At 32.3% G+C, this 15438-nt stretch overlaps 1 protein-coding gene across 1 annotated transcript in view; it reads left to right on the forward strand.

Moving 5' to 3' along the window:
* LOC132730028 (complement C3-like) overlaps positions 1 to 15438 on the forward strand; it is a gene marked incomplete at its 3' end in the record, with an annotated part of 130464 nt that overhangs the window by 21755 nt on the left and 93271 nt on the right. The window contains exons 9-14 of the mRNA XM_060715872.1: positions 281 to 383; positions 2385 to 2600; positions 4063 to 4233; positions 5899 to 5994; positions 6825 to 6908; positions 7478 to 7675. Of these exons, the coding sequence (XP_060571855.1) occupies positions 281 to 383; positions 2385 to 2600; positions 4063 to 4233; positions 5899 to 5994; positions 6825 to 6908; positions 7478 to 7675 (868 nt within the window). The remainder of the gene's footprint in view (positions 1 to 280; positions 384 to 2384; positions 2601 to 4062; positions 4234 to 5898; positions 5995 to 6824; positions 6909 to 7477; positions 7676 to 15438) is intronic.

Below are 15438 nucleotides of genomic sequence, written 5' to 3' on the forward strand. Positions count from 1 at the left end.
AAAAAAAAAGCTATTGCATATCATTTGGCACATTAAACGATTTCTGTAGCACGTCACAATAAAAGAACAGCAGCTGTGACAGGCACATGCAGATAAAGTTAAATTGATTATTACTAAGAAAGGACTATCACTGGATACAGTCAACAAACGCGCACGCTTTGTAAGGACCAATATCACTTGTAACTTGGTAAAAATACTTAACGTACATAACTATTTGTATGCATAAACAATGGTTCAAGGATACCTTATTGATTTACAAAAATAAAATGTTGATTCTTAGGTATGTGTATGGGAAGCCGGTAGCAGGAACGGCAAGACTGTCTTTGAATGTCACATATCCGTGGGGTGGCAGTAACTATCTCTTTGACGTAAACCGAAAAGAGGTGCGTACACGTTTGTTTTTATCTCTTTTTGCATAGCGGAAGAATTATAGGAATGGCCTCCGTTTGTCAGTCCGCCCGTCTGTCTGTCCGTCCTTAACACTTTCGTGTCCGCTCCATTACTTTGAAAAACCGCTGAAAAGTTTTTAAAATAACTTGGCAAAAGTTAACTTGGCAAAAGTGATCACCATCATGAGACGATGTGCAGAGTGTAACAACTGCGTCGGTATCCCCAAGGTCAAGGTCACTGGTAAAGGTCTAGTGTTAAAAAGTGTACATTTCGTGTCCTCTTCATATGACCATTATGACATAATGTGCATAACCCAAAATCCAGGTTGCTACCCTAAAGTCAAGGTAAAATGTTCTCCAACACGTTTTGACTTAATGGAAGATTTTGAATATCTTGGCACAAATAATTACTATCATAAGACTATATGCTTATAATAAACATTGCACAACATCATTGTCATGGTTGAAGGTCAAGAAGTACACATAAATGGCTGCTGCGGAAGAGGAATTATGTCCGTCAGAGTGACTTGTTCTTTATTTTCTTTATTGCATCACCCAATCATCAAAGCCTGTGTTTATGATTTTTGCCAAATTTCTTCATTTTACGTAGTTTACATGTATATTCTGGGACGACCGAGAGAGAAAGGGTTACTAGTAATTGATAAGAAAATGATATTATAGTCAGTTAAAGAAACAAAGTAACAATAAAAGTAGCAGTTTAACACCTTACTTGTATGTCCAAAGTCTAATTTACTGAATCAAGGTAGTGGACCGTACATCGGATATAAACGTACTTTGATTCATCACAACATTTAGAAAAAAAGAAGTATGAACAAATATTCATTTTCAAAGCTCTTACGACACTGTATGACATTGGTTTGATGTTATTTTCCGGAAAAAAATATTAAAATAACGACTTGCCGGTACATGTGATTTTCTTATCCTTGTGAAAATGGTTTAAAAACAGTATAATTGAATAAGACCGAAGTCCTACCTTTGTTAAAACGTTAAAAATATTTATGGAACGTTTACAGGGGCGGTTCATGACGGGGGAAAGGGTCTAACCCTCGAGTGTCTTTGAGTTTTTATACATTTTAGATGTTGTTATGCATGTATATTTACGGTATATTTGTGACATTGTATCTTTGTATGCATGAAAGCTATGAAGGTCAATCTAACCGTTAATGCCTGCTTCTGATGTCAATTACAAACTTAGGACTTTAATCACCAGGATTAAAGAGTTAAAGAGTTACTTTTGAACTACCAAGTGATGGTAATTTATCTTTGTGCCATTTCAACATATTTTAAGTCAAAGGAATAAATTAAATTATTTTGAAACGCCAGACATTGCACTAGTTGTCAATGTCACGAATCATTGATTGCAGTGACTTCGCTGATTAAGCAAACACAGCCTGGTCGTCTGCATAGAGCAGCGAAAAAAATGTATGTAAACATATCATCAATATCATAATTAATATTATTAATAAGGTGAATTACGATCATCAGGCTTTCTTTAATGAAAAATGTGGTTCTATGGGACTGTGTATTTAATTGACTGAATGAATGTTAAAACAAAACCATATTATTTCTTAATGTATTAATATTGTTCTTGTATTCAATTCCATTTATAAAATCAACAACATTTATACTGCAAGGTAGGTAAATCAAGTGAAGAACTTAAAAGAGTATTTAAGAGTAAAGTTCCCTTGCTATATTAATGACAGGCGAACACTACTGTAGCATATATTAAATAATGACCGCCACGATGACACTTTTTCAAACTATACGTTTGACCACGCGGGAGGGTTCATTTTTTTATTCAGTTTATTTTGGACGAGAAGTAGTTACCTTATTTGTTGTCTTTATTCATAAATAACAAATACATGTAGAGTTAATGTATATGTTAATATTATTATCCAATAAGTAACTACCTATAAATAAGATACTTATCTGGTAAATTCGATGTTATATGTTAACTTTGTATTTTTATATTAGCTTGAGAAGGGACATGCAGAATTCAGTATAAAATTACTGGACAATATTGGTGTTGACGGTAGTCGACTTGTAGTTATCGCTACAGTGTTTGAAAGTGCGACGGGGAAAGTGGAAAGCACCTTTAACGATGCGACTGTGTTTGCTAGAGAGCCTTTTGTTTTCAAATTTACTAGATGTAAGCGATATTTTAGAAAAGGAATGGACTACTATGTTAAGGTAACTGTCACAGTTAATACATTGGGTTCCCATACAAAAATGCAAGCAAAATGCACATTTGCATAACACTGATTTGTTGTGAAAGTAATGATACTCTGACAAAGTGGCAAGGGAATGCATGATCAAACAAAAATGTGTTTGGTAAACACAATTGCCCCTGGTCAAGGTTCTTGCCAGTTACAATTTTTCCAAACATGTTTACCCATCCACTGATTAATGGATAGAACAACTGCCCAAAATTGTAAACACCGTTATATAACTGGACAGAGTCGTGACATTTTGTTATTCTGAAAATATAAGTTTGCAAGTCATTTAAATTTGAAAAATATTCAACCTGCAAAAAATATCAATTATCACTTGGTCAAGGTCATGCATTTGTGACCCCAAATTCCACCCAAACTTAAAGGACCATCTGAGGTATGTTCCTTCTAAAGAAGAGAAATTGGTAAAAAATACAAAGGCTATATAATAAAAAGTGTAAAAAAAATATTGTCCGCACACATGACATTGACCTTGTGACATTTAACACTGGACTTTCCAAGTTACTAGTGTATTCCTTCCAAATGTAAAAACTATCATCAACAGATAAAGGTTGTATAAGCAAATGTTTAGAAATCTATTTCTCGCACATCTGACCTTGACCTTCTGCCACCTAATTAAATCCAAAGGAAGAAGAGTATGCATGATATATTCCTACCAGATATTAAGTCATTTATCAATAAATGAAGGTTATATGTGCAAAAGAGTAAAACAGGTTTAAGATTTGGTAACTTTGATCTAACCGACCCCTAACTCCTTCGAAAGACCTCTCAAATTTTGTTATAGACATCTGTAAACAGAAAAAGGTTACATATGTAAAAATATATTTCTGTGCTGTTGACCTTGCCCATGACCCAAACAACCCTTAACTATATCCGAAGGAAGAGGACATCCCTAAGCATGTCAGTATTAAACATGATAGGTCAATTTAAAATTAAAGGATGTATGAGCAAACATGTATAAATTTATTTTTTACACCAGATAACATAAGAAAAATCCAACTTGCCGGTTTAGGTTAACCTCGTACTGACAGACGAACGGACTGTTAAATTACTACATACCCGAGGCATAAGAAGAGTTTTAGAAATGCTCATCATTCATTATTACTTGCAGATATATTGTTATACACATTTTAATCATTGATCAATTATCTGCAATACCGTTTTCCGACGTGTATTGATTCTGGAGTAAATTAGATATAAAAGATTAAGTTAAATCTAATATTTTGAACACTATCTAGGTCGGCTCCCGATACTAACCAGTACTAGTGTCTTTATCAGGAAACATGGACGTGACCTTGAACGTCAACGATTTCTTAATAGAGAAAACATACGACACCAAGAAGAGCCACATACCCAGTATCAAATATATAGCTCTACTTTTTTACAGAATGCTTTCTCATAAACCCATTCAACATTGATAGGTTGATATGCATACTCCAAATGGTGTCCCTGCTGCTGGTAAAAATATAACACTAGCGTTCTTAGACGAAAAAGGTGGGTTAATTGGTTCTAAAGAAGCACAGACAGATAGCAACGGACAAACATTTGTTTCTTATATTGGAACATCACATGCTAATCGTCTACGTTTTAAGGTATGTTTGCAAAGAAATATAAAAGGAAAATAAGAGAATAATATGTACAGAACTGGCAAATGTCAATACGTTATATTTGAAAGTTTTAAATATTGAACAATGGATTGAATGAAAATAAAGGTTGTGTTCAAAGATTATTTACTCAAATGTTATTCATCCACATAATTGTGACGAAATTTTGTAAATAAAACATTGTCGACAATTTTGTGAAATTTGTTTATCTTGTGCACTCAAAAAAGAAAAACACATTCGAAATGTGGAACAAATGCCAATTGTATTGTCAAAAAATTATAAAGGATACATTGGAATTCAGCGAAAATGTTTGTGAAATAAAAATCAAATGTAAATTGAATTTCCGAAAAGTCTGCGTTTATTATTGGTTTGGTGGCTGGTACTAAATAACAATCTCTTAGCAGCTTAGTAAATGCACTATTGTTACTCATGTTACCCAACGAGGTAGTAAAATATTCAAAAGGTGACATTTTATATACCTATATATGTATATGTAGATTTCTTTTGTTTAATTAAGTTGAGCTGAAGTGAATGGTAATGGACATTTTAACGTTTAGTTGCAAATTGGCAGACTGACTATCGGATAATATAAACTGTATTCCCAGAAATTATTCCGTGCTTTTTAAATTAGCCGTTTTCGCGGTGAAATGTTTTGTATCCGGGAAAGAGATCATCGAACATTCAACAATGTAGCTTAAAGCACTTTTTATTAATTAAAAATGTGTCATTATAATGTATTGTGATGAAGCTAACATAACAATGCTTAACTGATAAATATTTCAATGAAAAATATTTCTTTGCAAAACGGTCTTGCAGTTTGAAAGAACTTTTGTATCCATTATTTACAGGTTAACTAAAATCGTATAATACAAGCATGTTATTTACAGTTTGCATACTTTGAATGAAGGTGATTTTATTCGCTAAAAAGGAAAGTGTTATTGTTTGTTACAAGTACAATAGCTAATAATAACTATATTGAGCATTTACTGTTTATTTTTACGGTTAAAATTTATTGAATTCAAACAATGGATTTCTTTTCTGATAGTAAGTTCAATTATGACTCACACGATTCTTTAACTTGACATTATGATTATAAATAAAATAATAATATTTGCAAAGAAGTAAGTCATCCGAATTCATTTTAATTTCTTTTCTGGTATCAAAGAATTATTTCAGACTTACGTATAGATTATTTATAGATACAATCAAAAGATTTTGTAAATAACGTTTCCCTAAGTCTTGTCTTCCGGGAGAGAACTAATACAGAAATCTAATTGTATTATTAGTAATATATTGATGATTTTCCCCAAATGTCTTTCGCGGTAGGAATACAGTAGTCACTGCTTGATCTGGTATACATTTTGTTTGTGATATTGTTTATAGCAGTGAAAAAGCAGGACCAAAGTTATCACTGCTTTAAACTGAAAGGTCCATTTCTATGGATAGTAGATGACCATGCAAGTTATTTCACTTAGTGTTTACATTTGAACACGTATTTAATCATACAAATATTTCCAAGTCAGTTTGCATCAAATTAACATAAATCTCGAGGCATTCATGAATCGTTTTTAACTATGATAAAAAGTACTTTAAATGAATATCAGAGACAATAATAAAGGCAAGGTAATATGTGGACAATCTTGATTTTAATAGGTTTTAGGGCCTGGCTCTTCACGCCGACAGGAGAGCGATATTTTTGAAGCTATAGCGTATGACGATATAAACCAAGTTCTTGTGGAGTATGTCACTGTAAGTTGCTATGTTTGTTATGTTTATTTTGAACAACAACATTAAAAAAATAAAAGTAGCAAAAACCAATTAGGCTATCTATTTACTATCAAGTATTTATATTTTTTTCAGCTTCAGGTCTACACATGTGAAACCCCATTTATTGATAAATCAAAATCATACAATCGTACCATTATGCACAACCATACAAATACAGATCATACAGTAAATCATTAAACATTATAAAAGGAGACATAAAATTTTCACATTGCATTTATAGTATCAATTTTGAAATTGAGGAGATAATATAAAAAGAAACGTTAGAAGAAAACAATGGTTAATAATTGTATTATATAATATTTATAAACAGATGTTTTTTATTTCATTTATAAACAATATATTTATTTATCCTGTCCTCCAAAGTGTCCCCAGCAAGATAACATAAACGAAAAGGGCATACGAAAACAAATTAGGTCTTCCCGTGGATAAATATAGAAGAAAGAGTAAAAAAGTATTAAACTATTTTAAATATATTATAAATAATTGCATTACAAACTGCAAAGATGTTGGTTTTAGAAATCGAGTTCACTTGCCGAAACACGACAGGATTGTTTAGAAACACATACATCTTAAAGTGGTCCATTTTTCAAAATTAATAACCCTACAAGAAATTATTGTCATTGTAATGCAAGCTATGCTTACATTTCTGTAAGACGTTGCATGGAAAACTAAGAACTAACATATGCAAGTTAACCCATTTACTTCGACGAAGTATCTTCTTCTTGTTTTAACTTGTCTTAGTTCAGTTAGTCAGTTGAGCATGGGAGTTAAGTGTTTATTGTATTTTTCAGATAGACAACAAAATGCTAATGAAAGTCTACTCAAATGTGCAGATAAATAATACTGGACCAAGTTACACTGGAATGTTGTTTGTGGTGAGTTATATTGCAACAATTTAGTACACATTGAATATGTTTTGTGTATTTTTTGAAAAGCAAAAAGCTTTAATAAGCAAAGCCTAAGCGCAACTTGTTTGAGCAAACACAATCCAAAACCGTTAAACTGTTCAAAAGGAAGTACTTTTTATCATTCTTCTTATGGGCTAAGTAAGGCGAATCACTGGTGTATGGATATTAATTAAAATGATTCAAAACATTTTGAAAGGAAATACATTTTATTTGACTGTTATAAAAAACATAGGTTATTGTTGATGTATGTTGTAATTCCTATTTGTCTTCTATCATTTCTTCGAATTCCTGTCCCTTAAGTGTTTTGATTTTTGTGGCGAGGTTTTGTTTTCACTTTTATATTGTTAACATTTACGATCGTGTATATGTATAGAAGAAATAAAGTTTCGAATTAAATGAGGAAATGTAAATAAAGTATATGCGATGCTTTAAAATGATACTTTTAATGTAACCTTGTTGAGACGCATAGATAGCAAGACAAAAAATTAACGCAATGATTCGGTTTTCAAATTTGGTATAAATGTTATCCTATGTAGGTTTTATCACAAGGAAAGATAGTCCGATCTGTTTTCATATCAAAACGTATCACAGCAACTGAACCACTTGATGATATTTTGCAAGAACGTATCAGTCCATCAGGAAGACTGTTGGTATTTTACGTGGATGAACAGCTGAACAAAGTTGTAGCAGACTCCGTCAAAATAGAGGTGGATGCAAAATGTAGAGGCAAAGTGGTATGTATCTTTATCAAAGACAGACTGCAGTAGAGGCAATGGGTATATTTTATCTATAGGACAAGTCCCTTTGCTTTTCAGAATATATTGAGGATATTTGGTAGTTTTGAGTGAATATGCTAAATATCACACTGAAAAATGAGGAAATTGCAATATTTAAATTAACAAAATAAACATATTTTCTCACTTTGAAATGTGATATATATAGCATGTTCATGAAAATCAACAAATTGTCTTTTTTATTTTATTCCTTTTAAGCATAATAAGAGAAATTTAGATTCATTGTAGAGGGGGTACTAGACACACGTAAATAAGATAACGCAATACGTTTAACGGTTACGCAAGCGCTCCTAAAAGAAATTGAAGCAAGTTTAAAATCATTACTACAGACTAACCATTACATTTTCTTACTGAAATAATGATTTTGAATCGGTCAATTTCCCATATAGAACAAAACGCTACAATTTACATGTTTCGCAAATTTACTGAATATTAAGAATTAAAATGTTTGCCACAAATCGTTCGACGCAGCTACTGTGGGTAAAATATTGGGACTGATATGGATTTTATCACACGGAAAATCCCAGTATCTAACCGGTTAGTATAAATCATATTTCAAACATTATTTAAAACTAGAAATGTATCAATAGGACACGGGTGTCCCCACACTCCACCGATTTGTCAATCTTATGTCTCTAGGTCATTTTTTTCTTGGCTATATGTGCCCAAGTTGAAAACTAAAAATATTTTATTAAGTAAAGGGAAAATACTACAAATACTGAATAAATCCACAAGAAAACCCCAAGGTGCAAAAGTACACATGCTGAGCAACAAGTCAAGGGCAATAACTCTAAAAATACTAATAATATACACATAAAAATACCCAGGTGCACAACTACACATGCTGAGCAACATTCCAGTAAGGTTTCATGACAAGGTCAAATATGTTTTTAGTTACGTGCGACACAAGTCGAAAAATGTAAATTTTTACTAATTCAAGGGCAAAAACTCTAAAAATACTAAATATATTCACATGAAAATACCCAGGTGCACAACTTCACATGCTGATCAACATTTCTGTAGGGTTTCATGACTCTAGGTCAATTAATTTTTGAGCTACGTGCGACACAAAAGGGAACGGACGGACGGACAAGGGTAAATTTAAGGGCATAAAAATCAATAATGGTATTCATCGTTGGAATCAATTTCTTCACACGCTGGGGCTGGCTTCTGGTATGAGGTAAACTGGCAAACATTCGATTTGTTTTAAAAACCCCAAACTTTTACTAATACAGCCAATAAACCAGATGGAAACATCAGTTTTTTGTACGTGGTGAAAAGTTATATGATGTTTTAACCGTAGGCTGGTGGTGATGTAAAAGTCCCATGAAATAAGAAATATAGAACTTTTGTTTTATAGAATGTCTCTTTCAGAATAAGTATTTGAATATCTTTTTGATAAAGAACAATAAATATTGCGTAGACCTTTCAGCTTTATCAATTCAAATTGCCCTTGATATTACTATAAGTCCTTCTTTTTATATTGCCCGAAAGAATTCCGGGTGTATTATGTTATACTCCCTGGGTATACGTCCGTCTGTATGTCCGTCCGTCCGTTAGCAATTTGGTTTCCGGAGTATTACTTAAGTTCCATTTGGCCAACAACATTCAAACTTCATAGGATGATTGTCCATATTGGTAGAAGACCCCTATTGATTTTTGGGTCACAAAGTCGAAGGTCAAAGTTACTATTACCTTAAAACTGAAAACAGTTTCCGGAGCATAACTTAAGTTCCATATGACCCACAATATTCAAACTTCATAGGATGATTGTCCATATTGGGTAGAAGACCCCTTTTGATTTTGGGTCACAATGTCAAAGTTCAAGATGACTATAACCTTAAAACTGAAATCAGTTTCCTCTCAATAACTTGAATATTAATCAACCTACAGCTGTAAAATTTTATAGGATGAGCAACCATGTCCAATACATGACCCCTATTGGGTCATAAAGTCAATATTTTGATAAGGTTGAGCATTCATTATTCTCGTATTTTTAATCACCTTTTGTTTTTCTTCAATTAAGTTTCAAAAATCTTTCAGATGTTGATTATAACATTTCCAGAGTTTTTAAGGTGCCCCATTTTCAGGTAAAGAACACACTTATACTCATATTAATTTTACATTGAAAAACATTTGAGAAATACTGTGTCTACTATAAGTACGCCAAGTTTGGCTTTACGATTCAATATTAAGCACCTGCTATACATCAGTGAAATTATACTCTTTATATTATTATATCTATCCTTTGCTTTTGGATAATTTATATTTGTATATTGTTTGTGTCTTTTAATAAAACCACCTGTTCAGACACTTTTAAATCGGTATCTATATTGTCTTATTTTATCATAAATACCTTGGTCATCTCTGGCTTGGGTCTGTACTATTAATCAGAATGAATTTCGTTCATTGCATTTCAATGCTAAGTACCAATAAATTCCATAACTATCTTCTTGCAATGCTTTTTTCTGTTTTACTTTAAATTAAAACATATTAGTTTACGTATTTAAGAGGAAATATATTCCACACAGTGATTTTATCGCTAAATTAGATAAATCACTATTTGGGAATTCGGATGGGCGTATCCAAATGATTTAAATATATTATTTTGATTCTAACACAACATCAGCAGAGATAAGTTTTACATCTATTTCACTTTTAATAATTTGTATTTCGCTTGAAAAATTATAGAGTGAAATAAAATAAACAAAGTTTTATCAACGTTTTCAATATTCGTTATTCTCAAAATGTTTCTACACGCGGTAGATTTAACGACAGTTTTTTTTTTCTTCAAGCCACTGGAACAGCCTTTAAAGGGATATTCAGGCAAAATAATGACAAAAATATTAAAATGATCTTTTGTACTCAACTCGCGCTAAAATGACATTTCTAAAAGTTTCAGCATGAATTTCTGTTTAAATTCTATATATTTTGGATTTGTAGCGTAAATATATCTATATACGTTGAACAAAATTTAGACGCTAATAGAATCACAGAATAGTTTAAAAACAAGTCATGTGACTTGAACAAACCCTTGAAATTGCATTAATAGATACTGTGGATATTGTATGATTGAAACAAGTCAAAATCATTCATTTGACATGTTCTTTAACGTTTCCAGAGTTCACTGTGACAACTATTGTGAAATCCTAGTGCTCCAACCTGACCCGCGTGGGTCAGGTTAGGAGACCACCATTTCATTCTTTATATGGAGAAAAGTTTTGTTCTTTTGACTGTCTAATATATTCATTTTGAGGGCATTTACAGAATTAGGAATGAAAAAGTCAAAACTATGAAATGAAAATTTTGCCTGTGTCTCCCTTTAACAAACGTTTCTATTGGAAACTCTGAGGCGAAAACAAATTTAACCACCAAACATAAAGTCCAACTTTATAATAATAATTATATTTTTCTTGACGTGTAAGAATGGAAATAGATATTAATTCTGAGTGCATTATTGTTTAATAATACACGTTTTTCGTTCAAGTGCTTTGTAATTAATCACTCAGGCCTATCGGCTTTCGTAATTATATTACTACGCATTTGAACTCAAACCGTGCATTATTCAACAACAATGCACTCAGAATTGATATCGATTTCCTAAATAACAAAACTTTCGGTCCTAAGATGTTTAACAGGGAAAATGCAGATCGTGAAAAATCTTTAAAATCTGGAAATGTTATAATGGACATCTGAAAGATTTTTGAAACTTTATTGAAGAAAAACAAAAGGTGATTAAAATACAAAAATAATGAATGCTAAACCTTATCAAAATATATATAATGATAATGATACAGATGTTCAAATGAAGTAAACGACCGCTATTTTGTAACATTGCATGCAGGAAATCTATATCTTACTCGAGTTTAAAAACAAAGCAAAAAATAAACTTGATGAAAGCAAAAGGAAATAAATAAATAACATGGAAAATAATAAAGAAAACGACAAAGACGTCATTTTGATCAAACCAACTGAAGAAACAGAAAACAGGGATAAACAAGAGCACCGCTAGGTGGAGCATTATATGCCTGAAAGTGTTTTTTTAGTAAGGAGGAAGCATTTGTAATGCATGGGAATTCAATATAAAGTAATACATCCTTCAAAAGCAACCCTCCTTTATAGCTGAAGAACCTTCATATATACAGTTGCTGTTTCCAAAGCACCACCATCAAGTTGTTATCTTGTAAGTAAAAATGCTACGACGGATGGACAGAAAGACGCAAGTGGTAAACCCTAATATAAGCAATTTTTAGGGCATATAGAAATGTTCTTCTGTATATATTTGAAGTTACTTCAGCTTAAAAGGAGTGTGGTTTTTTGAATGAGGAAATACTTTATTTAATTCCCATGCCTTACAAATGCTTCATCCTTACTATAGATCTAGTCTGTCCCATCAAATTTGAACATTCCATTTTTATTTAATATAATAGTAAAATCATTTAAATTAATGTCATGTTAACCCTGACGTCAATATCTCTAGGCATGTTTTTCATTTTTCTCATAAAGTCAGCAATATGGTCAAAATATTAAATTATATTTTTTCCCGTTGACTTACGTTGTAACCTGACGTGACGTCCATTTCAAAATGACGGCGCCCATATAGACGTCATTTAGGGTTCGTCTCACAATTAGCGTGAAATGTACTCGTTAGTTGTAAAAATTTGATTATTCTTATTTACTTACTGATAAATAGCTAAATGTTATCACTAAAATGAAAAATGAGAACAAAGGTGGTGCCAAAAAGGCAATTTTACTAGCAAACCATTATTTAAAATAATCAAAATAATTTGAAGTGAAAATATCAGTAACCGCTTTATAAATTCTAACACACAAAGATTTAAGTAATTACCATGATATACTGTCGTATTATATATTTTTAAGAGAAAAAGAACAATGAAGTGATTTTTCAATCAAGCGCGTATCTTGAATACCGCACCGCGTCGTAGGGGAGCGGGAACACTAGCTAGAAGACTATAAAAATGGTACTTCGCTAATAATGTTTAATTTACATAATTATGTAGTTGTCTGAATTCTGTCCATTTGTATGTATCACGTCTATTCAAAAATAATTAAATTGGCCAGGTTCGATGGGATACAAAAATATGTTACCGTGCGATGTTCGTGCGCTAAAACTTTCCGTAGGTTTCAACTTTCATAAGAAATCGCCAACAAATACTACATTATCATGCAAATCTGACAAGGAATATATAGAAGGAAAACTGATTCACTATACGTTCAGCATTGGTTTGCTTGTTACCACATTGTGTACTTTAACTAACTCGAACACAGACTCGCGTTCGAGGAAAATGTAAATTATAAGAATATAATATCATGCTGTCTAGCAATATCAAACGTAGGCCTATACACTACAGATTTAACTTTCCGTCTCACAAAATGTCCTGGAATACCGGCAGTGATTTGATATTATTAAGAATAAGGTTGAATTGGAGCGTTCAATAAGCGGCAATAAGTGTGTATATGTGTGTTTGTGGTTTTTTTTGTAGACTCAAAGTGTTAGATCTACAAATAATTATTATGTTAATATGAAGGGGAGATCGAGTCAAAGAGAAACACCGAGTGATGTTCTTAATAATTTTAGCCTTCCTTAAATTTGAAAATATTCAGTGAAAAAAAACAAGAGATCTAGCATTTTTTTCGCGGGAGAAAAAATACCGCGTATTGTATATTTTGTAGCTAAAAGAGTATATAAAGGATTTACAGACGTCTTGAATAACGAGATAATATGTAGAGAAATCATTTCTGAGAAATATATAAAATAGTTTAAAAACATAACATCAAAACGAATGTTATATGTAATTAATGGAAGAAGTATTGCATTAAATATTATTAATATATGAATTGAAGGTGTAATTTTTACTCTGGGTATACACAAATTATTTTAAATAGCATCAAGACAAATTTATCTCAACGCTTATCTGTTTGAGGTTACATATGCCTAACCGCCCTCTGTCAATGCCGCAACTGGAATCATCCATAAAAAGCGCAAGACATTTTTGTTACGTCATATATTTCGTAAATTGTTGTTGACGTAATAAAGTTCTTTCGTCAGGAACCCATATAAACATTGTGATGTTGACAACTAAAATTGATGGGCCGTTCTTGAATTATGAATTTGGAACATGCTGAATTACATGAATTATGGTGTGTTTCATTTACATATTTCATTTGCTAACCCAGATAACTCCACAAATTGAACAATGGTTTAATAATGAGACGGATTAACAGTTTAAAAAATATGGATCGTGATAAGTGTAGGAGTCATGTCATAGACATAGTAAAAAAAATGGGATCTACGGAACAGGATAGAAACTGGCAATGAAGGAATCTTCAGAATGCGAATTTGTCGTGACGTTTATAAAGATCTATTTCGAAATTCATAGGTATTCTATTCAGCTTAAAAGTAAGTGCAATTTCTAGATCTATTCCAAGTGAGTCGGTGTTCTTGTTGCTAATTTTTCTTTTTTTTAAGATTTCCATCATGCATTGCAACTTAACTGTTACATCTTGTAGATCCAGCTTTGTAAAATAATCATGAAACGACCCCGAGAACCTCATGTATATTTTAGAAACATGACACGTGCTTTCTCCCGTTCATCTTCAAATGAAGAGAACTTCGGCAATGGCTACGGAAATTAAACAACAGAGATTTACCATAGAGAAATCAAAATTTGCTTTCACAAGAAAAGTAAACACTTTTGAGTAAAATCCTGAAAATCTCGAGGGTGACTTTTGTTTAGTTTACAAAAATTGTTAAATTTTTATTCAACCTTGTTTTGTTAATTCACACCAGACAAAAGTTCATTTCCATTCTTAATGGGACAGACTATAACAAAATATACTCAATATAAATGATCATCCTATGAAGTTTGACAGTTGTAAAACTTTTAACAATATTAAGGTCATTTGAATTGACTTTTGACCTTGTGACCCGAATTTAGATATGGATCTTTTATTCAATATAGGCAATCATCCTATACAGCTTGAACACTGTAGGCCAAATGGAATTTGTGTTATTTTATTTCATATCGCTACTCTGTTTAGTTTGTAATATGACTGAGGCAAATTTATCGTTTGATTTATCAACCGCTAACCCTTCGTCTATGGGGCGGGATAATATTAACGAGGATATTCCTATCCTTACACTGGTTGAAGAGTCTTCCGGTAAACAGAAAACCACGAGTACGAAATAACGTGTATCTAAAATGGATTTGTTAGAACAACGCATGGAACAGTTCTAAATGGTTTAGTAGGTTTGAACCATTGAAGGATTGGGTGGAGAGTAAATTTAGAGACGTTGTGGTTGCTAACAGTAATTCGGATGATAGAATATTGCGAATAGCTTCTTATTCGGACCTTGCTAGGTCGCGAAATCTCGAATTTCCGGACCATAGAAGGCCGCGGATATCTTCGGACCATAGACGGTCGCGAAACACCGAAAATGAGTCACAGAGTGATGACAACTTATCAATCCATCCACATAGACAAGATCGTCTTGATTTGCTCGGTGATGATGAAGAATTATCGGTGTTTTCAAATGGTAATAAGAAATCAGTACATTCAGTGTTGTCACATTTCAGATTCTGAAGATGAAAACAGTACTGTAATCGTTTTCGTAACTGTAGATCGTGACATTTTATTTGAAATGCTTGGATAATTTCACAGTAAGTGAAGAATTCAAGCAA

This window comes from Ruditapes philippinarum, unplaced genomic scaffold (genome assembly GCF_026571515.1).
Source record: "Ruditapes philippinarum isolate M1 unplaced genomic scaffold, ASM2657151v2 ctg1615_1_1_1_1, whole genome shotgun sequence".
In the NCBI taxonomy this organism is placed as follows: domain Eukaryota; kingdom Metazoa; phylum Mollusca; class Bivalvia; order Venerida; family Veneridae; genus Ruditapes; species Ruditapes philippinarum.